This window comes from Epargyreus clarus, unplaced genomic scaffold (genome assembly GCF_041222505.1).
Source record: "Epargyreus clarus isolate Ecla_fem2 unplaced genomic scaffold, WU_Ecla_fem_2.2 ptg000007l, whole genome shotgun sequence".
Taxonomy (NCBI): domain Eukaryota; kingdom Metazoa; phylum Arthropoda; class Insecta; order Lepidoptera; family Hesperiidae; genus Epargyreus; species Epargyreus clarus.
Window position 1 is genome coordinate 26,579,867 of NW_027332215.1, and position 25,104 is coordinate 26,604,970.

A 25,104-nucleotide genomic window follows, 5' to 3' on the forward strand; every position below is an offset into this window, starting at 1 on the left:
AAATATTTATATGGACATAATTTCTACTTTATAGTTGTCATGTTTCGTCCAAACACACAGAAAACGTTGTTAGTACTTCATACAGATAAGAAAACGCTGAGGCACCAACGGATGCACATAGGCTAATCATTTACAGGCTCAAATATCAGACGACTGATGTTTGCATGCTTACCATAGTATATAAACAGGGTAAACTAACGTCTGAATGTAATATAGTAATATAAATAAAATATTAAGAAGATTGGCAATTTATTTGACCAAAATTGTATTTTTAGTTCGGTTAACTACAGATATTCGTTTAAAAAAATTAAAGATAAAGATTTTGTGAACCCAATGTTCAGATATAAAAGTTACTTCATGAAAGCTGTTTGTTAAACTAAAACATAAGAATGCTAAAAATAAAAAGAACGTTTCTTTGTAAACGAAAAGACATCGTTCCTTAAAGATATACGATCGATAAAAAGGGAAGAAAATGTATTAAAAAACATAATTATGGTATAGACCGAAACAAAACTGAAACCGAAAACAAATGGAACTAATAAGATTCGTTCAGAATTAACAAGTCTTTAAGTTACTCAAAACCAGTTTCGTTTTTCAGCAATTATTACAAAGAGATTGTATTTGATAAGATGATCCAATTAAAAATTTCACTAGATGTATAAATTTGTAATAAATACCTGCCAAATTATATACGTCGCAATATCATAGATGTTCTGTGAATCCATCTTCTTTCACAAAGGCGTGTTAATCCAATTGGACTTAAAATGCGAATGGTCCGTTTCGTTCCGTTACGATTCAACAAAAGTATTTAATCGTTAGGGCAAAAATAGGTGACCGTACGACCGGCAGCGCCAAACGGTAACCGGTATAGGAAGATCCTTCAACCGCTCCCAGATCAGCACTCATTTACATTCCGTCATTCGGTTATTATGTAGCACCCTCCACTCGTGGCCGGAGCGGCACGGGGCGGCTTGTGACGTCGTGCGATTGCCCCACCCTTTACGAAATCCTTACTACGTCTTTCATTCCGTTATATTATTTTAAATTAGCCTCGGAAAGTTTTGTTTGTCAGGATTCTTTGTCGTGACTTTTAGAGTAAGGAAGACAGAATTAGAATATCGTTACAAATTAAAGCAGTTTAGTACGGCACCTTTCAAGCTGAAATATATAATTAAATGATAATTAAACAATGTAGGGTACTGAAACTAATTCAACAAAATCGCCTTATAAGATATAGCTAAATAAATATTCAGTCAGTCCCTCTACTTTTCTAATGTATCTACGTACCATCACAAAATCATGCCTAAATAACGCAAATAAATACCTAACATATAAACCATTAACTACAAATAACCGGACATAAAAAAAGTCAGAAAAGACAAAAATGTCGTTGCCTCTCGTGAGAAGTGTCTCTATGTTCCTATCTTACGTTCTAACTGCTGGTAACATCATTAAACAAAGCCACCTTCATACGAGACAGGCATATTCATTTCATAGACAATTCGTTAAATTTGTCGTATTAAAATATCAATCATATAGCTCTTTTATAAAAAAAATATTAACTCTCAATGCTTATTAAACGTCCGTGGAGTTTAGCATAGCAACAGGTGGCCGGAGTGCCGCGTAAGTACTCCTTTTATTTTCATGAAAAATACCATTTCGAATGAAGATATTCCGGCGTTTACTGCGCCTCATTTTGTGTTATCAGCCTAGACGTAACCAAGACAACGGACAACCTGTTGATTACGATGGTATGGGGAGGGAGGTAGCCCCTTCTGATCAATTATTTCTATTTGTATCCCATACGACTACACTACCGACAAGACGGCGTCAGGGTAATCGATATCCAGGTTTTACCTGGCGCCAAATCTTTATATAATGACAAATTGAAAATTAGACGAGCTTACCTGTAAGCGAAGTCTGATTATAATTTTATGAATGGTGATCTGAAATATAATTGAGAATTACAATGTAGTATCCTTCTTCCCACTCGTCGGCATCGCGATTGTTTAGCCTTTAAAAACAAAAAAAGTTTAAAGACCACTGACACTGCGTATGACAGTGACAGCTCCGGATTCCTCACTTAATTTAGAGTCTATCATTTCCAACTTAGTCTCCTTGATAATATGCATGCTGTCTATATCTAGGAGACTCTTGTTCTTATTGTTGCAGTATGGGTTTTGATTTTGGGAGGGTGGGTAATTATATTTCAGATCACCATTCATAAAATTATAATCAGACTTCGCTTACAGGTAAGCTCGTCTAATTTTCAATTTTATTTCATGGTGATCTGAAATATAATTGAGAATTACAATGTAGATGTTTAGAGACAACTGCAACAATGGGACATGTAATTAAATTAAAGATTTATTACCATACATATATATTATTATATGGATTTAATTACATTGCTGAATATTTATTTGTTCTGCATCATATGGATGAGATGTTGTGAAATCCATAGTGCTTAGTGAGATTTATTCTCAATAATAATATATATATATATATATATATATATATATATATATATATATATATATATATATATATAAATACAATATGAAAATATCATATTAATAAGAGTTTTTTCTCTTAATTAGGTATAATTATAAAATATACATAATTATTAGGATTGCTAACTGAATATTTACTCTTACTGTATAATATGGATGAAATGTTCTGAAACACATAGTACTAAGTGAGATTCCCTCTGAATTAGATGAAATAATATTCAGTGCAATAATAATGCAATATTTTTCTCTAAATATATTATTACTAAAATTGGCCAATAATAATAATAATAATAGTAATATTGTAATTTAGTCAGTGTTAATAATTATTCAATTCAAGCTTTTGCACCTTGCAAAAAATAAATACATACAAGGTCGAAAATATGTTTTCTACCCTGCATAGTATGTCATAATTATGTGTAGAATGAATTACTTGGTCAATTTTATTGACACAAATAATACTATTTCCTTTGCTATATAGCAATATGTGTATAAATATGTTTCATATGTGATGTGCATTATATAATTATGTACTTTTATATAATACTATACTTAAATGTACCAGTAGGTACATTGTATGTATTCCAATATTATTAAAATAGGAAGCCATCCCATGTTGAATATTAAGGAATTAATACCATTATTTATTGACAAATTATGATTGGGTATTTGATTTGATCTTGGGATGATATATGCCCCATGTGAGATAAATTTATATTTTATGTTGTAGGTATACCCGGTATAATATTGGGTGTTATACCTACTTTGTTTCTTTATATTAGTGTGCATGTTCCGGAGGGACATGATCATTCTTAGATCAATGAAACATTTTAGTTTTATATGACTTCCTGTTTTTGTAGGTTTATATGAGATTTGCAAAAGTTACTTATACTTTTTGCTGTACCATGCTTATGCATGCCCTCTATAAAGTTACATATCTATATGGTTGGTTGGAAATCTTATGATATGTTTCCTTTTGAAATCCAATCTGACTTTCCATCTAACATCTTTTCCTAAAAATGTGTGTAACTATCAGTTATGTGTATGTAAAAGTTGATATCAGTTTTCATAGCAGTATTTATGTATATGATTATTTCAAACCCCATTCATGACTAGACCAGAAAAGCTTATCTTGACTCAAAAGTATTTATGCTGAGCATTCCCAGGATTAATTCAGTTTTAATAAGTCAAATATTTTATAACTTCCATGGGGTTCTGGCTTACTTAGCCTGTAATGATTACTAACACAACTGGTTCTAGTTACAGCTCTGACAGTGATAAATTATAAAGTTATTACCCACATTTTTCTCCATCTTAATTCTTTAAGAAAAGGAAAGTAGATAAATCTTCTATATATAATAATTATAATAATAATTTGTCTATATAATATAGTTTTCTTTGTTCCAGGCCAGATGTCTGCCATGTGTGTCCTATATAGTAACGTTCATCACACATACCCCTAAGGAATTCCTATTAATTCTAGGGATGCTAGATTTACATTTGAAAATTGATTGGACATGCAGCTTACTTTCTTTGTTTTATGTTTTATAAGAGCATCTAGGTATACACACTAGGCATAAAAGACCCAAAGAAGATATCATATTAATGGCTGGCCATTCACATGAAATAATAATATTGTTATTACTTTTATATCATTAATGTGTCACATATTACCATGGTGGACATTATTTACCCTTAGCCTAAGCTTCATTATGAAATGAGAACAATTTCAGTTTTAGTGTAACTAACATAGACATTATGAAGACTTAAGTGCAATAGCAATTCTCATATTATGTTTGTCTTTATTCCAGGATTAATGGACTGCTGTGTTATTTTTTGACCTGATGACTGGTGTATAAATGTATGATGCATGTTTCTATATAGACCTGGTGTTGCTAAAGAAAATGTTTAAGCAACAATATAAGTAGTATATTAATATTTGATTGCTTTTTGTAATGTTGGGAGTACCAGGCTTCTGTTGTAGAGCATTACATAGGCACCAATAATCTTTAGTCAATTTTTTCATGATGATCAGCCTCATATTTAAAGCAGTTTTACTGTACATGTAAAAGTGAAAAATATGTGCAGATATTTAATAATTACCCATATGTTTGTGGACTGAACTTCCAAACCTTTAATTATTACTGTATTTATTCCTATTGAGTCACTGAAACATAAGTTTATCGAAATCCAAAGTGTTAATTTTGTATAAATTCTCACATTTGTACATAAAGTTCACTCTTGACATTTACATATTTGCATTTATGTCACATATGCCATATAAATAAGTAATACTAAACAAGGTTTTTGAATTATTTACAAGTATGGACATTTATTATTTAGCACATTTGTATTGTTATAGTATTGCAGGTATTGTTATAGTACCTGGCCTTAGAATAAATCATAAAGGTATTTCTGTCCAAAGACAACTCCAGACTTCTGGATTGATTATCACTGTAAACCAGTGTATTAAATAGATAATTTAAAAACTTCAATTCAAGTTACATCTATATATAATAGAGTTATATATGTTATGTAAGCTCAATGACTTTAAGTAGGTACTCTGTACCAGTAGTTAAGTGGTGCATTATAGTTCTGATTGTACTCCTTGATACAAATCTCCTTAGAGTTATACCTTAATAATACAAGTATTTCCTGAAATCCGCAATATCTTGAAATACACCTAATCTGGATGTTAGGATATTCATATACCTAGCCCACAAGATATCAAATCAAACAGCTTTATATAGCTGGTAACTGATTAAATTTTATTATACATAATTTGTATATATGTGAGTAAGAGGTACTACAATATAACCCATGTAATATTGTTTACTTTGAGCCATGTATAGGTACCTGTTATTTGCTTATAAAACAGCTGAAATTGAGTAGGAACTATAGAGTATCCATAACAAATCAATGAACTCTGCTCAATTGTGTTGAGGTATTAACACAGAATGCTACTATCAAAGCTAGGACTTCAGACGCTGGTTCCAATATATGAGATACTTATAGTATTCTTTCTTCATGTGACAAAATATATTGGACAGACATGTGTCAGTATCAATAAGCCGGAGTCTTGTTTGCTTAATCATTGTCCTCCTGAGGTGGTTCTTTTGAGAGAGCATGCCTTCTGTTCTATTTCAGGTTAACATGAAACAGTTGTCATGTATATACACCAGTGTGTATGTGATAATGTGAGGAGCACATCTATTACCATTTGAGATCGAGCATTGGATTAACTAGTATACAAAGATAATTTTGTCATCAATGTTGTAAGATTTTTATCTTGACGCCACATATTAAATTTTAATATCATATAACACAATTGATTTGTGTGGAACGACCAATCTGAACCAATTTCAAGTTGGCAACGGGGTGCTGCATAAAACATTTATGTCACAAATGTCTATTTTAGACATTGTTTTCTGATAAGATAGTTAGTCTTCTATCATTTGTAATGCAGCTAAGTGAGTTTCAATGTCTTCAGTATGATTCCGTTACATGAGCTCATGAGCATCATGCTGTGCGGTGAATCCTGATAAGATTCTTATATGCACGGGGTTATATTTGTTATGGGTTAGCGCACCAGCAATGTGATGATTCCTATTTTCTGTTCTCCACCATGTATTGCACATATTTTTATCGTGTGTATTGTGGTGGAGCATAAATTACCTATTATGACCTTTATAGGTAGCAGTTAAAGTGTTATTCTGAGAAGAGCATCAAAATGTACCAGGTTGATTTCCTCAGTTCTCATTGGAATATGTTATTCATCCAGTTGCTTCACACATACCTCCCAATTTTAGAGAACTCTGATGATATTATTGTATTCACTCGTTGTCCCAGTATGTTGACATAATATTTTCCGTTTCTGTTAGGACACTGTTTTGTCATAAAGTTACAAATATGTTTTGCTATTTGCAATAACTCCATGAATGATTCCTGAAATTATAGCTGGTTCTGAAAATTGTTTTGTCAGAGTTGGTATAACAGGGTTGGCATAACCTTGTGTTGTAGCAGCTCTAGCTTGGTGCTTATAAATCATTCATGCTTTATACTGTGTATTGTTAGTGCAATAGCTAGTGATGGAAGCATTCAAGCCATTTGCCACATATAAGCATTAGCGCAGGTATCTCGTACTCAATGGCGAATGAGTGAAATGTTTAGTGTCAACAAAGTAACACTTGGAGTATCTCGTACTCGACGGTTCTGATGCTTTGTATATTCGACCACTTGCCACATAGAAATGTTAGCGCGAGTATCTCGTACTCAATGGCGAATGAGTGAACCGTTTAGTGTCAACAAAGTAACACTAGGAGTATCTCGTACTCGACGGTTGTGACTCTTTGAATATTTGAACATTTGCCACATATAAATGTTAGGGCCAGCATCTCGTGCTTAATGGTGAACTTGGGAAACATTTAGTGTCGACAAAGCGACGCAACGAGTATCTCGTACTCAATGGCTCGGGTGCATTTTATATTTGGACCATTAATTGCTAAATTATATGCATAAAAATGCAAGCATCTTACGGTTAATGGCGAATATGAGCACCGTTTGGTGTCTGTAATGTGCAACAGCGAGATTGGCGTGCATGAATAGTTTTGAAGTTGTAGATACGGGAAAGTTTTTCGAACAATATAGTTTCTTTCTGAGAATATGTTAGTTATTTAGGCATTTTTATAGTCGTGCACACATACTGTAAAAGGTGAATAATGCATTATTTTCTTACATACCTGGTAAGTAATTTGTACATAACCTCTGAACCGGTGATCCAATCCGAAGAATTGCTTCGTAAATTCCTGCTACTGCGATTACAACTACGCGGACGTGATTCTTCATTCCTAGTTTCCATTTTCTTCATTTTTTCACTAGCTTTGCTTCACTATACACGTTTAACAAAACTTTGAAAAAATAGTATCACGATGCCTTGGAAGCGCGAAAAAGAAGTGAGGAATCCGGAGCTGTCACTGTCATACGCAGTGTCAGTGGTCTTTAAACTTTTTTTGTTTTTAAAGGCTAAACAATCGCGATGCCGACGAGTGGGAAGAAGGATACTACATTGTAATTCTCAATTATATTTCAGATCACCATGAAATAAAATTAATATTTACGTCCTACAAACACGTATCGACCATTTATTAAGCTTCATTCCTCTCCCTATTAAGTTAATTTAAATATTGGCTTTAAACATTAAAATATGAATGTGCTCATAATATATTAAATTAGACATGAAAATACAGAAATATATTTATCTAAACAATATGACTATACAAACGTTTATAAACTTATACTAAACTAACAAACGTTTTTTTAACTCCTTATTGAGCACCGAATCACATGCGACATATAATAATGGCGTTGATTTGATTTGTCAAATTAAATAAGTGACCACTGGAAATACTAAATTAAAACCAAAACCAAAATATACGACAAACGCAGTAGGTATAACTAAAGTGCCCATCAATTATTGTTACTCCAAAATTACATCTTGGTCCTCTATGAAGGTTGGTGAATTTCATAACTTCTCCATTTCATTTTTCTTTTACCGTAAAAAGGTAATGATTTTATCTAACATTATCATGCCGAAAAATCGGGAGTAAGTTCATATCCAAACTATTATAACTCCATTTCATATTCCAACAAAACAATCGATCCGGTGGTAACATGTCTAAGACACTACGTTAGAAAATTAAAACATCATAAGCCAGGTGATAAGATGAACAGAATAAACTGACCAAGCGAAAACAAAATTAACAATAACCGGCGATAGATAACTACCAAGCAAAAGTTACGCTACAAAAGATTATCTTACCGATGTCATGTCAGACAATAACAAACCGAGACGAATAATAATGTATCTAGTACTTGCAATGACAGGTGAGGCGCGAGTCGCGACGGTAACGCGTTATCAGTCGCAAGGCTAGACGCGTTCTGCCGAGCGGGGACTTTTAAGGTATACAATAAATAACGCCCCTTCAAGAGTTCATTATTCAGACACTACGTTGAGCGAGAGAGAGAGCACCTATCGATTTGTTTACTAGGCTAATTACATCCAGTGCGCCAATATACGCATGTGCAATCCGAGACCCAATAAAAACATAGATATTATAGATGTTGCACCCCCTGTCGAACCGTCGGGAATAGACTGCCTCCATCTTGTTTTGTAGACCTGTGTACGTTTTCATATTTGATATTGAATTTATGTGAACCAATAAAGTGATTTATTGCTTTTAACGTTATAAAGTATATCTTGTGTTTTGCAATAGTGGGAGATACAAAGTGAAATTTAAGGTTATACTGTAACTCTCACCGATTGATTCCACCTGTTGAAACAAACTCCCATTTTGAACGTGTTAATGTTTGATTGTGTTATTTTTTGGAAATAAGTGCTGCAGTGTTATGTGCTGTTTGATTCGCACTCCTCGATTGTAATCTTTCAAATTAAATATTATAAAGAAATTGCGAATAGTAAATAAAACTCGACGTGTTGTATTTGTGTGATCAGTGACCGAATATTGTAATACACGTTATGAATATGGAATAGGTTGTCTTTTTGTTTCCACTCGTAATCGGTGGTAACCTATAAGAAAAGCGGAGGCGCACCTGAGTGGTAACCGTCGGTTGCAAGGGCTGTGGTTGGGGCTGAGGCGGCAACTGCTGTTGCGGCTGGGGCTGCGGCTGCGGTTGCGGCTGCATCTGAGGCTGCGGCGGCGGCACCGTCGCCACCGATGCCGCCACCACCGGCGACGGATCCGAGCCTGTCGGTATCTGTCCCATCGCCGTCGGGCTGGCCACGCTCGTTGACACCGTCGCTACGCCTGGCAACTGCACAGAGAAGAAAGCATTCATAGACGCTTCTTATCACGCACACCACTACCTACCAACACGGACACAGATAGATCCACAATCCACGCCTTCTAGAGATAGATGCAAAACTACTAAAGTTGTCCTTTTCCTCCCTCTAATACCTACGAGATTACTTATTTTCAATCAGTGTATTCACACGGTATTCTAAAATAAAAAATCTAGTTATTTTATAAGTCAATTAAAAATATTTAAGATACATCTTAAGATAATCAAATAAAACCCAATTAAAATGTCTAGCTCTGTGTTTCACTGTTATACGTGTTAAAATTATTTTAATCTTTTAAAAGTTATGTTCAATTGTTAACGTGAAAGCTTACTTTCATAAAGGAAGGATGAAGATGGAAGATATTTATTTTATAACAAAGAAGTAGCACACGAGCAGGCAGTCCACCTGATGGTAAGTGGTCATTGATGCCAAATGGACATCTATAATCAACCCCCATATGAAATTATAGTCCACATATAATGTATAGCATATCTCCATTACAACACGCCTTCAATCAGAAGATAGCAGTGCTTAAGTCTGCTGTTATAAGGCAGAAATAGGTGTGGCGGTGATGCCTGCAGAGCCGAACGACAAAGAGTTCTACCACCTTCAAAGATAGGACCGATTGTTATCTTTCAAATTCAAGGTAGACAAATGTCCAAAACTGACTTTAGGTAAATTATGGTGATTAGGTATAATGTGAAAATTCTGGAAGCACATTAGGAAGTTATATTGAAATTTGTTTTCTTTTATATATCTTTTTTTCCTTAATATCGTATGAAAATTGAACACATCTTTATTCACGGAATATACTCGCAGACAAAAAAAATATTGTCCACGTATTAAATCAATGGTCCTAGAACTACTTGAAAATAATGATTTTAAGTTATTTTTTTAATTATTTACGCCCATTATTAAGAATCAACTTGATTCCTATCAGATTGATTTTCATGTTTCAAATCTTGATCCTTGCAAGGCAGAATTTTGGAGTCAAAAATAAAATTTGACAAATTCTAGTATCAAGTAATTGTCAAAGGTTGATCTTCAGTTGGCAATGTTTTGAATAGAGTGACAACAGGCGATACGCGGTAATTCTAAAATTAAATAACGTTTCTTTAAGTAGCACAACAATATTTTGTATGAGAAAAAGAAAAAAATGACGGAAAATGCAGTAAAGTGGCCTAATTTTTTTATACGCTATTAAGTATAGTATAAATATGTGTGTTAAATAAGTAGCAAAAACAGTTTTAACTATAAAAATCAATAGATAATGCATTATCCATGAACATGAAGTATTGAATACTGATTGTAATATTTTGCAGGCGGACAAGGCCAAGCGGACAAGAAAAAAAAAAGTGAGATTCTGAATTTTGTTCATATTGGAGTCAATTATACTCTTAGTGGATAGGAATGTGAACATAGAATATTATTTTTATATCGTGATTATTTGTCGAGTTGTGAGAAATGACAAATTTTAGTATAGTTTCCCATTGTAAAGTAGTTAACATTATAAAATAAGATCTATTATACTATTACGAGTACTATTTCAATAATCTGCTGACAATAAACCAATACGTTACCTCACACTCAGTGCGACATGCATGTACATTAGTTTACCTATCTCCCTAACTACTGGAGATCCCACGATAAAACTTCTAGCGTTATTTTAATATACTTTTGGCTATACTTTAGGATAAAAAAATAAATAAAAAAATGGTCGAAGTTTATGAAAAAATATTTTCAAAATTGCACTTCCGGTTTTGGACGTTTATTTTTATTTATTTTTCAAAATAGATTTTTCTATTAAAAAGTTCAATCAATTTTCTATACAAATGGTACAGGATCCCTAGTATAGTTTTCATCATTTCTACCATTTACATAGTCTACCATGCACATTGTCCTACAAATTGCATGGTATGTCATCTCGGACCTACGCTGAAAAGATGTTAATTCCGCAGGATTATTTTTTTTATTAGTAACTGTAGGACAAAGGTATCACGTGATAGGATAATATAATTTTTATCTAAATAAAACAATGTCCTACAAAAAAAAGGGTAACTTTTATTAATCCTACAAGATTTGTAATTTAACTATAATATAATATAAATAAACTATAAAACTGGCGGACTGGAATAACGTACTTCGCAATTTGTAGGACAATGTGGGTAGTAAGCTGTGCTTTTAAGTGTAGGTCCGAGATGACATACCATGCAATTTGTAGGACAATGTGCATGGTAGACTATGTAAATGGTAGACAGCCAATAAAAAAAAAATCAGCTGGTTAGTAATTATTTTTCATGACCTTGTTTATGATACATGTTGGAGAGGGGGGACGCCTTAATAAAAACCTTATATTTTGTAGGACAAATATTTTTTCACGTTATTTAAATAATTATCTTGATAATTAACAAAGAAAAATTTGGTTAGTAATAAATTTTTAGAATTCGTCCGGTCAACATATTTTATCCTTGCTGCCCCATCAAGCTACCATTTACCAACATTGCTGTAAGGAAAAATGTTGGGCGTCTTGTCGAAACGAAGCTACTCACGAAAAATCAGCTTGTTATTAATAAATGATGAAAACTATACTAGGGATCCTGTACTAAAACCGCTTCATTAAATACTTTATTTAGTTTTTAAATGTACGAAAATATACTTAAAAAAGGTCATGATTTCAATTTTCACCATTTTTTAGAAGCTCATACATAACTCGACAAATAATCACTATATAAAAATAATATTGTATGTACACATTCCTATCCACTAAGAGTATAATTGACCCCAATATGAACAAAATTCAGAACCTCACTTTTTTAAAATCAACGAAATGTAGATTTTAAATAAGATCTACTTTGTGTTCGTAAAACGTCTACTTTGTTAGATATTACAAAATAAAACATACCTACTCCCACTTCGGTAATATAAAATGAAATGGTTGAAAATAAATAAAAAATAATTAAGTAATTTGTTGATGAAATTAAAATTTCTTAATGAATAAAATTTTTTATGAAATAAAATGGGAGAAGTCGTTGAATATAAATTAATATAATGTATATTTGACGGGTTCGCCCATAATAGCCCATTGAAATGTTATATTTGGGTTGCAATCGTCAGAAGACTCAATTTATTTTTTTGGATGTCAACGGAGGATTAGTTAAAGCTTAATCCTAGTATGTGGAGTCGCAACTGTTGTCCCTTGACCGGCATCTTAAAAAAGGGTAGCAAGCGGTTTATTACACGCTATCTGGAAATCTATTCGTCTCACAGAAACACTTCGTAATTGTTCTTGCAATTTTTTTGTGTGAATAATAGTTCGGCTGATAGAGCGTGAAAACCCTTTTTCAAGGTGGCGGGCGAAGGACAAGAGTTGTGACTACACAAACTTGAACAAACACACCCGCGCTCATACACCTAGCGAGCCTCTGTGTGTCTGGGGGAAGGTTAGGCCGCTCAGATTAGTCTAACTACTTACATAAATGATTGAATTAGGTCTCTGAGTATCATATATAAAAATGAAGACAGATTTTATGTAAAGTTAAGTACATCATATTTTAAAAATTTAAAACCGGATGGTAAAAATTACCGCTGCCGTAATGGCAGTATTCATTATTAATTTTTAACACGCTTTTATTAGCTTGGGTTGTATGTAGGTATGTATGTAAGTAACAAGTAACGGAATCTTTGAACCCGGTTTCTATCCACTTTGAACGTTCAGTTTAATTCAGAATTTTGAAGAATTATCAAAAACCGATGACAATACACGATTTTAATAATTTTGTACCATTGTCCTAATCAACCTCCTCAGTCAAATCCTCCGGATTAACAATTTTCGAGGCCGGATTGTTTAAGCGCCTTAAAGAAACTTCATCGCAAGTTACTAGATTGCAAATAATTATTGCTTTTTATTAGTTTTAGTAACTGTTATAGCGTTTTTTTTGTTTAGAAAATAATTATGTTATTTCCCTATAACTCAAATGTTCTGTAACATATCTCTATAATGCCCTCTTCTAGAATGATTTTTAGGATTCCCTACTCAAAGGGTACTTATCAACATCCTCAGGATTAACGATCTTCGAGGCGAGATTGTTCAAGCGCCTTAGATAAAGTTCATCGCAAGTTACTAGATTGCAAATAATTATTGCTTTTTAATTTCAATAACTGGTATAGCGTGATTTTTAGTTTAGAAAATAATAATGTTATTTCCCTATAACACAAATATTCTGAAACATATCTATAACGCCTTCTTGTAGAATGATTTTTAGGATTTCGTACTCAAAGGGTAAATCGAAACCCTCCGCTATCTGTACGTGTGTCACTGGGCTTTATCTATTAAACCGTAATAGATACACACTTGTTTTTTTACAAACGATGCATAATGGTGGTCGCTATAACAACAAATACTAAAAACTAATAAAAGAAATATAGTTCAAAAAACTAAAAAATCGCTTTTATGATAAAATCAACTAAAAAGTAGAAAATAATTTTCAATCCAAGAATAAATTAAGGGCTTTCGAACCTGATAAATGGAGCACCCCACACTTTTTTCACAATTATACTATTTGCTGTTCCTTAATTGATTCCTAGATTTAAAATTATTTTCTACTTTTTAGTTGATTTTATCATAAAAGCGTGTTTTTTAGTTTTTAGAACTATATTTATTTATAATATTTTCTGAAACATAATATGTTAAAATCAGGATTTAAGGAAAGTACTATTTTTCCCTATCTTTAGCTGTGCTTTACCAGTAAATAATTGTAAGTCGCCTCAAACTAGAATGTGCACACACTCATAGTGAGTATTAGCACTACGCTATTCTATTATACGTTTTATTTCTCAGAAAATAACGTCCTGGAATATTAACAGAAGTGGACTACTAACAGAAAAATGGCACTCACGTCAATTCCGATCAATTGAGTTGAGATGTATAGGTAATTTTAGGGTGCATAACAATTTATCAATTTTGTCTTGAATAATAATTTTATAAAAACACATAATATTTATATAATATGATGTATTTGTATACACGTAACATAATATATACTAAATTACATGAAAGTTGTGTCTAACACAGTATTTTAGTTATATAGCTAATATTATCTTAGTATAGTTTATATAAATTACAAGTACATTTAAGCTTCACAATTTTATTTTGCCGTCTAACGGCGGAACCCGATAAGTTGCCTTAGCCTATCTTACGTCTATTTAAAATAAATTCGTTTATATTAATTTTTCACAAAAATGTTTCGCTAGTCTATCTACGGATAACTACATCAGTCTAAGAATTTATTCACATTTATTCACAAGAAGGCAGTAAAATTAGGATTTGTAGGATAGTATTTGAATTAATATAACGTTAAGAAAAACATTGTTTCGTACCAAATAAGGGCCAATTATTATTTTAGTAGTGATGACATCTTTTGAATCTCTCCGTTTATTTATTAATTACAATGGAGCTATTTGATTGAAAATGTATTTAATTCAAAAAAGTTATATACACTCGGCTGCAAGCGAATCGACTCACTCTCCAAGCATTCAGAGCCGCTGCATTTGAAAACGCCAGATGTAATTTTTACAAAATTATTTTTTCTTAAAGCTTAAAAACCTAGCTTTCCAATGACATCTTTTTCATGGAAATCTGTAAGTTAGTTATTTTTTTTAAAACAATCTTAGTCAAAGTGCAAGATAAAAGGAAATTTTACCAAAAGGGATTGATGTGATTGAAGTGAAATAAAGGACATTACGAACATTTTAAAATTGTTGAGTTGGTTTAATAAATATCGGGTGTTACCTCCCCTTGCCCTAATAACTGATTGCATTCGATTTGCCATCGAACACACCATTTTTTTTATAGTGGCTTGGGGCATAGCCTCCCACTCCTCTAATAATGCGCTTTGGAGCTCGCGAACGTTTGAAGGAGCCGGATTTCTGGTCCGAACGTTTCGTTACAATACATCCCACAAATGCTCAATCGGATTCATGTCTGGGTTGAGCGCAGGCCAGTCCACCGTCGGTATACCGACTTCATTGAGGAATTCCCTAGTGACACGTCCAGTGTGACACCGGGCATTATCATGCATTAACATGAATGTATCCCCAATGAACCTGGCAAACGGAACGACATGATCCGAGAGAACATCTATGATGTATAGGTCAGCAGTCAGTCCTCCTCCTGGGTCTCCTGCAGGCAATAAAAACGAGCTACGTTTTTTCGTCAAAAGAAATCCCGGACCACATCATACAAGAACCGCCCCCTTAGGCAACTGTTTAATTGAAACAGCACTGCGCAAACCATTCTCCTAGGCGCCTGTAGACCTGATCTATCCTGTCATTGTCATGCAAACACATTCTGCATTCGTCAGTGGACAGGACAGAGCGCCATTGGTCGATGCTCCAATCGAGACGCTACCGAGCAAATTGAAGTCGAGCTTGCTGGTGTCTTGTGGCCAATTTGTTTACTGTTCACTCACTGACAGCTACTCCGAGTACTTGTCAAAGCTCTTGTTCCACATCAACGCCGTTCAAATGGCGATTTCAAAGTGACGTCGATACAATTAATCCATCGTAAACGGCGGAAATGCAACGATTATTGCTGGTTCTTGGTCTCCGAAAAAAGCCGCCAGTGTCTTGAAAACGTCTGTAAACTCTTGAAACAGCTGATTGCGACAAACGAAACTTTCGAGCTAATGCACGCTGCCTAAGGCCCTGTTGCAACAACGCAACAACTTGAGCGCTCTATTCCGGTGTTGTATCCATGATGTCGTCGAACTAATGAGCGCAGGTAGTGGAGATGTGTACAGGTCAACATAAGCGACTGATAACTTTATGACAACACATTGACTTTTTATACGGAATTACAGTGCACAAATAGTGGGTATCATCACAACGAGCACAATTCCCGCTACTTCAATTCGGCACCAATTTAAAAATAAGTATTGTACTGAATTTTATGGTAATGATGTCATTCGAAAGCTAGGTTTTGTAAGCTTTAAGAAAAAGTAATTTTGTAACAAAAACACATCTGCGTTTTAAAATGCAGCGGCTTTGAGGGCGCGCTTGGAGTGTGAGTCGATTCGTTTGCCCGCGAGTGTAGTTACATACATACATTTGTGAACTATAATAGCGAAAATGAAACAAAATTTAACGAGCGACAAATATTTTAAGCATGTATGAAAAGAGAACCTATAGTATAGGGGTCAGAGTTGTAGCGATCGTTCAATGACCACCTCGTATTGGTCAATTAAAATATCAAAATTTAACAATTTAGAAAAGGCTGAAAGTGTCAAAATTCGATCTTTGGTAAGTATACATGTGTACCAAACTATCTATCTATAAATATTAATAAACGAGCGTAAATTCTGCTTAGTAATATGTGGTCACCGCCACCCATAGACATTTTTAATAAACTCCAAAGAGGACTTAAGTGCTACCTTTAGTCGGCAACAGACGCTACCTTTGAGGACTTAGTTGAAATGACTCGTTTGGGTATTCCTGCCTTACCATACCCTTACCGCAGCACTATCGAGCCGCAAACGGTCCTCTACTACCTTTAGATCGCGATTTGCGAATATTACTGCAACTTATCGTTTTTCGAATTTAGGTAGCGATTTTTGATTCTTAGTTTACCTTTTGATGCTGGTTGTACAAATCAAGACATAAATTCCTTTCGTTACAAATTATGTAAGGGTAGTAATAGGTGAAATATAAAATTAAAAATACAATCCAAAACCAACCTTTATAATAATTATTACACATACTTCAAAAACAATTATATTTTAGCATTTAATTTCTGTTAAAATTCAGTCATAAAGCTAAAAGAAAGAAGTATATTTTAAAATAATATAAGCTATATTAAAAGTACGAGATTAATCTATACTTTGTCTACTATACCTGTGCCACGCTGCAAAGAATATTCACGTAAAAAAAAACGATATTAGCGTCTTCAAAATTCTGCCATTGTAAAAATTACTAATTTACTTACTCTCATTTTTATTTTTACAGATAACTTCACAATTAAATTGTACCTATACCTCATTCGAGTCACTTTCACAACTTAAATATTTTTGCGTTTATACAAAGACAAACAAAATATCCTTATACGTTAATTAGTGATAACCTGATATTAGGCGATTTTTAACAGACTAAAAAAGGAGGTTCTGTATTCGACCGCTATGTATGTATGACCGCGATTTTCTCAGAAACTACTGACCCAATTTGAATGGAGTTTTGGCTTTTCGGGCTTTTGATCTGAGTTTGATTTTGCCTTATAAATACAATATTAAAACATTTATTATAATTTTGCAACGGAATCATTTAACTAGATTTTTAACACTTTGAACGGTCAGTTCAATACAAAAATGTTGAACAACTATCGAGGATCGATGACAATACAAGATTTTAAGGCATTGTTCCTCGATATTTTAAAATTCCTTCAACATATTGTTTTTACTTAAATCATTTATTCTTTGATTTTTTAATATTGTCATCATGCCCATTGTTGTAATATGAGATTCGTATGCACATTATATATCACCAAAATAGAATTATAAGTACCAGAAGTATGCACTTACTTAATACACATTTAAATGATAAGAAAAATATATATTTTGCGCGATTAATCTCGAAAGCTAAAAATAAAACCAAAGTCAAATTCACAATATTGAATTAAAAACAGACAGTGTGTCGAATAACCAAGGTAATAAATTGAAAAAAAAGGTTTTTGTTATATGCCCATTATCAGGGGCTATCCAGCGATTGTTGGCAAACCTTCTGCTTTCAATTTAGCCAAGGTAAAGATTAAAGTTTGCAGATCTTTAGATACTGATCACACATAAACTAAGATTAATGACTGAAAATAAATAATGGATTTTTGTCAAATATAAAAAAATATATATAAATAACATAGCTTTTGGTCCAGTTTTTATAGTCGAGTGTAATTGGATAAGTTTTTGTGTATTTAAGAAAACACTTAATTAGATGAAATGTCTATGTATCTAAGGTTGTATGATAAACAGTGGATCAAATTGGAGAAATACCTGATGTACATTTCTTTCATTCTTCTTTTTTTAATCTATGGCCCATTTTTAAGATATTTCTTTATATTATAAGGCTTGTAATAGATAAGAAATAAAAACTAAATTACTGAACTGATAGGAACACAAAAACTTCATGCAGTGTCACACACAACAGCACTTGTATGTGTGCTAGAACTACATATGCAGGACAACAACCACAACAATAATATTAAAACCTTAACTTATTGGTATTTTATATTTCAAAAACATGCAAGAAACTAACATGGTGCTATTATAGGATATCATTTATTTAGTTTTTACAGTTACAATGTAGCACCAAAAAATAATGTAGACATGTTCTTCATGTTACAAGTCAGAAAGACACAATCTACAGTTAATTTACTTTTACAAATTTACAAGTCAGAAAGTCAAACATAAATAGTAAATAACCCCTGTAATTGAAATAATGAATATATTTTTATAGATTTGATGTTAAAACTTTTGCAGACCATTCACTTAATAAATATTGTACTCCATGAATAATATTAATGTTTGACTGCATTCCTACTCACATACAACTACAGAAGACATATAAACATATAGTCTGATTCATAATTAGGTGTCCAAAATGTAAACAAAGGTGTTGACCTATCAAGAAAATACGTTGCAAGTGGTAGTTTCTTATTTTTGACGATATTAAAGTAATACAACAATAATAAAATAATTTAGATTATCTAAATAAATTAAGATTAATTCATATTTTCTTATATTTATATTACCTTATTTCGTTCCATACAGATATAATAATAAAAAACAAAGTTTATGGTAGAAAATTAAAATGTGATAATGGTAACACAATCGGAATCCAATACATTTCTTGTGCCGACATTTTTAAGTTTCGTAGCTGATATTATTCATTTTCGTGATTGTGACTGAACTCGAATGTTGTCTCGTTTTCATAGCGCGTTTGTTAAATTGTGTATAGTTGTTAATGATTTGGTTATTTGTTGAGTTTGTTAAAGTTTTTGTTTCTTGTTAATTTTGACAGTGACATTTCTTTGTTTACATTTTGGACACCTAATTATGAATCAGACTATAGTATTTACTATGCCCATATGTATTTATACAAAACAGTAAAGGCTTTTAGCTACATAACATGGGGCATGCATAGTACACATAGAGCTGGAAGAACAACTTAAATAGTATTTTGCATGCTGCCAGATATAGTTACAGTGTTTCCATACCTTCCCGACTGTAACGACATAATGCTTATGATTTTAAGAGAAAAAATCTATCTTATGAATGGATGTCTATTATGATTCATTTACTCATTTCATTTTATATTTCACTTGTACCTCCTTGTCAACATCAAGGTTGCTAAAGTAGCTGTCATGTAAGCAGACAGTTTATTGTAAGACACATTCTTATTGTGTGTTACAATTAAAATATTTCTGCTGAATACGAAGACAAAAATTCTATTACACCCACTACTAAAGCTAACATTTAATAATTGGAGCAAGTTTAACCCCACAAGCATGTTCAATATTTGCATTTATTTAAAATTTTAATGAGTACAATTTATTAGAACAAAATGAGTGAACAAATTCCAATTAGTGTCTTACCTTGTTAATTACCTCAAAACATGCACCTCCACCTTATTTGTACATGCATGATATTTTTGAAACTGGACAGTTTGAATTATTATGGATCGAGGCCCAGGCGGGGAGAGGGGCTATAGTCACATTGTCCAGTTTCAGGGGGTGTGAGTAGCGGAGTGGCTGGTCCTACTTACTGCCGGCACAGTCGACAGCCGGAGGGTCTGAGCCTGGGGCGCCGTCATATTGCTGGCGGCCGGCGCGGGGCCAACCCTCAACAGCTGATATTGACCATTTTCTGTCTTTAACAACAAATGACCCTGCTGCCCCTGTTGTAGACTTTGCAGTGTTTGCAGCGTTATCTAAAAATGAACGCCTTGTTTCAATTTGCTGAGCTCAAACTCACTTTGTATCGTTGACTAGTCTTGTTACAGTAAATGAAACTATGAAATTAAGTAACCGAAAAAGAAATCTTAAGCAGGTCATTTGTTAGATACACATTGAGGGAATAACAAACATTCAGATGAGGTGCAATATCAATGCAAGAATTAGAATATTATTGAGTTACTATGACATGATATTAGTGTTGTGCAAGCCAATGGGTGACTATTATATATTGCTGGGTTATATTACTGATACCTCATGTTATATAAGTTTTTAATTATTTTTTTTGACTTGATTAGTTTAAACAAATTAGGTTTGTCAGGGCCCTTCAGCAGCAAAATGAGTGGTTGAATCATATATTTCCAATATTTATAACATGTTTTATTTAATTTTACATACATAGCAATAGATATTAAATATATAATTAAATTGTATTTAAAATGTATAAACAATTCAATAAGTTAAAAATAATTAATCTTCTTGGCTGTAATCATTGTAATAAACAAGGGAAAAAATATTAAATTTAAAAAGAAAAATATTCTTTTAATTAAGCAATAAGTAATAATTGTTATCAAATAAATGAAATTAACATTCAAACCTTACACAAATTTACACTTGAACTCTTTCGGCCTTACAAATAAAAATATACTTATACCATGGTTATGCTATGAATAGTTATATTTAGCATAAATTATGCATAAGAAAATTTAATTTTCTAACAAATAAACTCGGCATAACATCGTCATAACTATACCCAATTTACGTATAACTGCACGAAACGGCAACGTCGCATTTAACAAAAAAAGTAGACAATTGTTTATGGATATTATGTCAATTGTATCACCAAAGATTACAGTTGACGTTTTTAATGTCATTTGAACATATTTATTATTTTCTCAAGTTCAAATATTCAAATTATTCACATCGTATATTTTCATAAATATTGAAAAGTTTATTGTAAAACATAATAATAGTTTTAAAAGTTGATTGTAAATAATGGCCACGCCTATCCACTCCTAGAGAATCACCAAATAAGTGGTCCAAAAACATGACACCTTCCTTGGAAAATCGATATTTTATACGAAATTCTGCATCATTGAATAATTCAAAAGGATTTTCTCTTTTTTTATAAGTTTTTGTCCTTCTTACAATATGTAAATTGTTTATTACATAATTAACTTCCTCTACTTCTTCTACAGCTCTTACTCCCATCATAATGCTTTCAATTTAATTAAACAAACAATTTTTATAAAAAAATGGAGCGATGTTATATTATAGAATGTCAAAGATTTTATGTTATACGGAACTTAAACAAGGGTGAGGGATTGTATAACTCTTGTATGGACGGTTATATAGACGATATACTATGTATAAGCTATTACAAGTTTATTTGTAGGAATTTCGCTTATTCTCCATTTATGCTTAACATAACATTTTATGACACGTTTATTTGTAAGGCTATTTATGTTTATTGGATCAATTGATTTAAATTTAAAAGTGTTTGTTATGTAAATATATTTTAATAGTATGAATATTTATGCTGCAATCTATATCAATAAAAATTAGGTGAAATATGTTGTATTTTACAAAAATTGCTTGCTGAATAAAAAAATGTCTAGAATGACCTACATCAGGTTGAATATTGATGAAACATTAACATACAATGTCAGCATCAAATGCACTGGGCATGCAACATGATAATATATGATATTTACATTCACAATCTCACAAAGGTTTATACTATACATTATAAAAGGATAACCACCATAAATGTGTCAACATAAGTATTCAACACTAATTTGGATTTTTGGATTTATAAAATATGGAAGGGTTATCAGGGGTAGAATCTGTAAGGCCAATAGTTATATTTATGGTGGTTGTGGAAGAGTATAAGCAGCAGCTGTATGCAATTTTGCAAGCTAAGGAAGAAGTTTCAGCTAAAGGTAGATTGCACAACAGCAAGTAGTATGGAAATTGGTCAAATCCTTCCCATTGAAATTTAATGCACCTTTCTTCTATTTATTTACATACTTGATTTTGTAGTTCACTTATATTTTGAGTACACAGTAGACTGGGCAGTGATAAATTTCACTGCAGTTCCTTGACAAATACCACTCAATACCAATAAATGTAAGGTTTGAAGAGTTGTATGCATAATATTTAATAAAGCTTATTAGAATTAGAATAAACATATAATTGTTGGCCTTCACTCATGCCAAGCTGTGTTCACTGCTAATTGCCCATCATTTGCAGAAGCAATTTGTGTTATCAACAAGTGTTACTACAACATAATTTGGTTTAGTTTGCTTATATTAATCACAACAATTACAGTTCAATTTGTGTCTGACATAATATGTGGAGTGAATATTGTTATAAGGTAATCTCTTACATTTGCTCATTCATCTCATTAATTGCATATTATTACTTTAAGCATTTACAATGTTCAGATAACACACAACACTAGACCTACAATGACAACATTACAATTTCTGTTAGGTGACAGAATACTCTCTCAAGTTATTGCAGTGAGATTAAAAATGTAAGCAATATATAAACAGTATGGTGTGACGGTTGTAAGCAAAAAGTTGACGAGTGCACTTACACCGGGAGCGGCCGGGCGCGCACCGACCATCTGCTGCGTGCCGATCACCACTCGGGGGGACACCGTCGCCACGGACTTCTGCGCCGCCACCGACGGCGCTCCCGGTCTCATGTTCAGGATCTGCACGTTGGGAAGGATGGGCGGCTGTGCCGCGCCCAGGTTCTGCGTCGTCACCACAACGTTCTGTCCTCCCGGCTTGTTTATCGACATCACGTTGGAGATCGAGCCCGGCATGTTAGAATTCACCGTCATCGGCACTGACACCATCCCCTGCTGCATGCCGACCTGGCCGGTGTTGTTGCCCTGTTTTATCACCAGAGGTGGTTGCATGGCCATGGTCTTGTTGCCTTGCTGCGACAATATTGCACTCCCGGGTATAGCGTGAATGATTTGGTTCTGCGACGACTGGAGACCAATGCAACCGTTCGTTAACTGAGAATGGGTGGGAAATGTCACACGATTCACGGGACTGTTTAGTGCCTGTGCTTGTGAATAGATTACTTTCAATGAATCGGTATTGCTTATTTGGGTCGCAAATGGTAATTGTATGTTGTTGTATGATGAGCTGCTTGAAATTGCTGACGATTGAAAGTTTGCACTCGCTACTTCACCATCACTGACTTGATCTGGGTTGTATTTTTGTACACCAATAATAGAACTCGCGGTAGATGTAATGTTGTGTTGGTTTGGAATAACATTTACTGCATTGTTTTGAGTGGACACCGACGAGACGGACGTAACTAATTGGTTTTCAAGCGAGCCCACTATCGCGTTAACTGCGTTCTCGTCAACGTCGGTAGACAAAGCTTGTTCTAAAAACTCGGCCGACGCCATTTTATACAAATCAGCGGATATGACCAGTGTTGTTCAAGCATATCGGTAACAAACAGTATATGTATAGTCATAAAATTGATATTAGATACATGAATTTATGAAACGATCGGCTGATTTATTTTTATTTTTTTACACGTATACAGATATATACATACATTTCAACATTGTTTTTTACATCGACCTGAATTTTATTGTTGTATTTATGTGATAAAAATGGAAAAAATATTTTAAATCCAAATTAAGTTATTCAAATAGGATTTGTGTTGCCTACGATAATGTTATTGTACTATGATGACAGGAATTTATATTTTGTCAATTTGTAATTATGATCCGCTAAACGCAGGGGGGGCATACTTCTATACAAAATGACTTTTTGTGTAGATATTAGCGCCACGTAACGAGTCACCCCAGAAGCTTTAGATTAAAATGGCAACTGAGTGTCACTTAATTGTCAAAATGATGTCTGTTGTCAACATAGATAATAGATAATATCTATTATCTATCTATTAGATATATCATAGATATATTATCCCACTGACGTGTTTGTTGTCAACTGTCCGCAATTTCGTTAATCGTTTCTAATTTCAAAAGTTGTTTTTGCACTTCAATCTGACACCGTTATGACAACTGTACATATTTGATACCTCCCTCGTAAGTAGTATCTTTAAAATCAACTGTAAAAGAGCGTGTTTCAAAGATTGACATTGTCACAAATTTTTGTATCTTTCGAAAATTTTTATAAGTATGTAAATGTAGTATTGTTTTTGTATCAAAATTGAGAAAGAAAACAGTATAACGTAAATGTGAATCCTTGGAACACAGTCATTTACAGTTCGTGTTTTGAAGATACAACTTATAATGTACCTAATTTTAATATACATAATGAATAACGAATATAGGTATGTATGTAAAACCCATGAGTTGTTCTGGGGCAGGCCACTAGGCGCTTATATGTGACAAAAATTATGTAGAGTCGGCTCTCTATACACTATATAATAATACTCTATCGCTAAACGTATCCGTGTGACACTTATAGCCGACAGGAAAGCCGCCTGAGAATTTAGTGTTGCTAGGTTGTTAAAACTATCCAAAACGCGAAAAATTTTAAAGTTTGTGGTCATCCATATTTAGCCTTATATAAATAAACGTTTGATATAACAATAAATATACCATAATAAAATATGAGTATTGAGATAATTAATTATACATTTTTTTATAATATAGGAGTAACAGATGACCTTGCAGGCCACCTGATAGTAAGTGGCTACTGCCACCCACGGACCATCCATATGAAATCAACCCCAGATAG

At 33.1% G+C, this 25,104-nt stretch overlaps 1 protein-coding gene across 7 annotated transcripts in view; it reads right to left on the reverse strand.

The window, feature by feature from the left end:
* The window catches only part of Taf4 (TBP-associated factor 4), a 40,217-nt gene extending 16,128 nt beyond the window's left edge, over positions 1–24,089 (reverse strand). For 2 of the 7 annotated variants that reach the window (XM_073075317.1, XM_073075316.1), the window contains exons 1-3: positions 22,962–24,089; positions 20,173–20,337; positions 9,120–9,341 (exon numbers count right to left, since the gene is read on the reverse strand). In XM_073075317.1, the coding sequence (XP_072931418.1) occupies positions 9,120–9,341; positions 20,173–20,337; positions 22,962–23,795 (1,221 nt within the window). In that variant the 5' untranslated portion in view covers positions 23,796–24,089. The remainder of the gene's footprint in view (positions 1–9,119; positions 9,342–20,172; positions 20,338–22,961) is intronic. The other 5 variants (XM_073075319.1, XM_073075318.1, XM_073075323.1 and 2 more) reach the window with 3 other exon arrangements.
* Between the last annotated feature and the right edge of the window lie 1,015 nt (positions 24,090–25,104).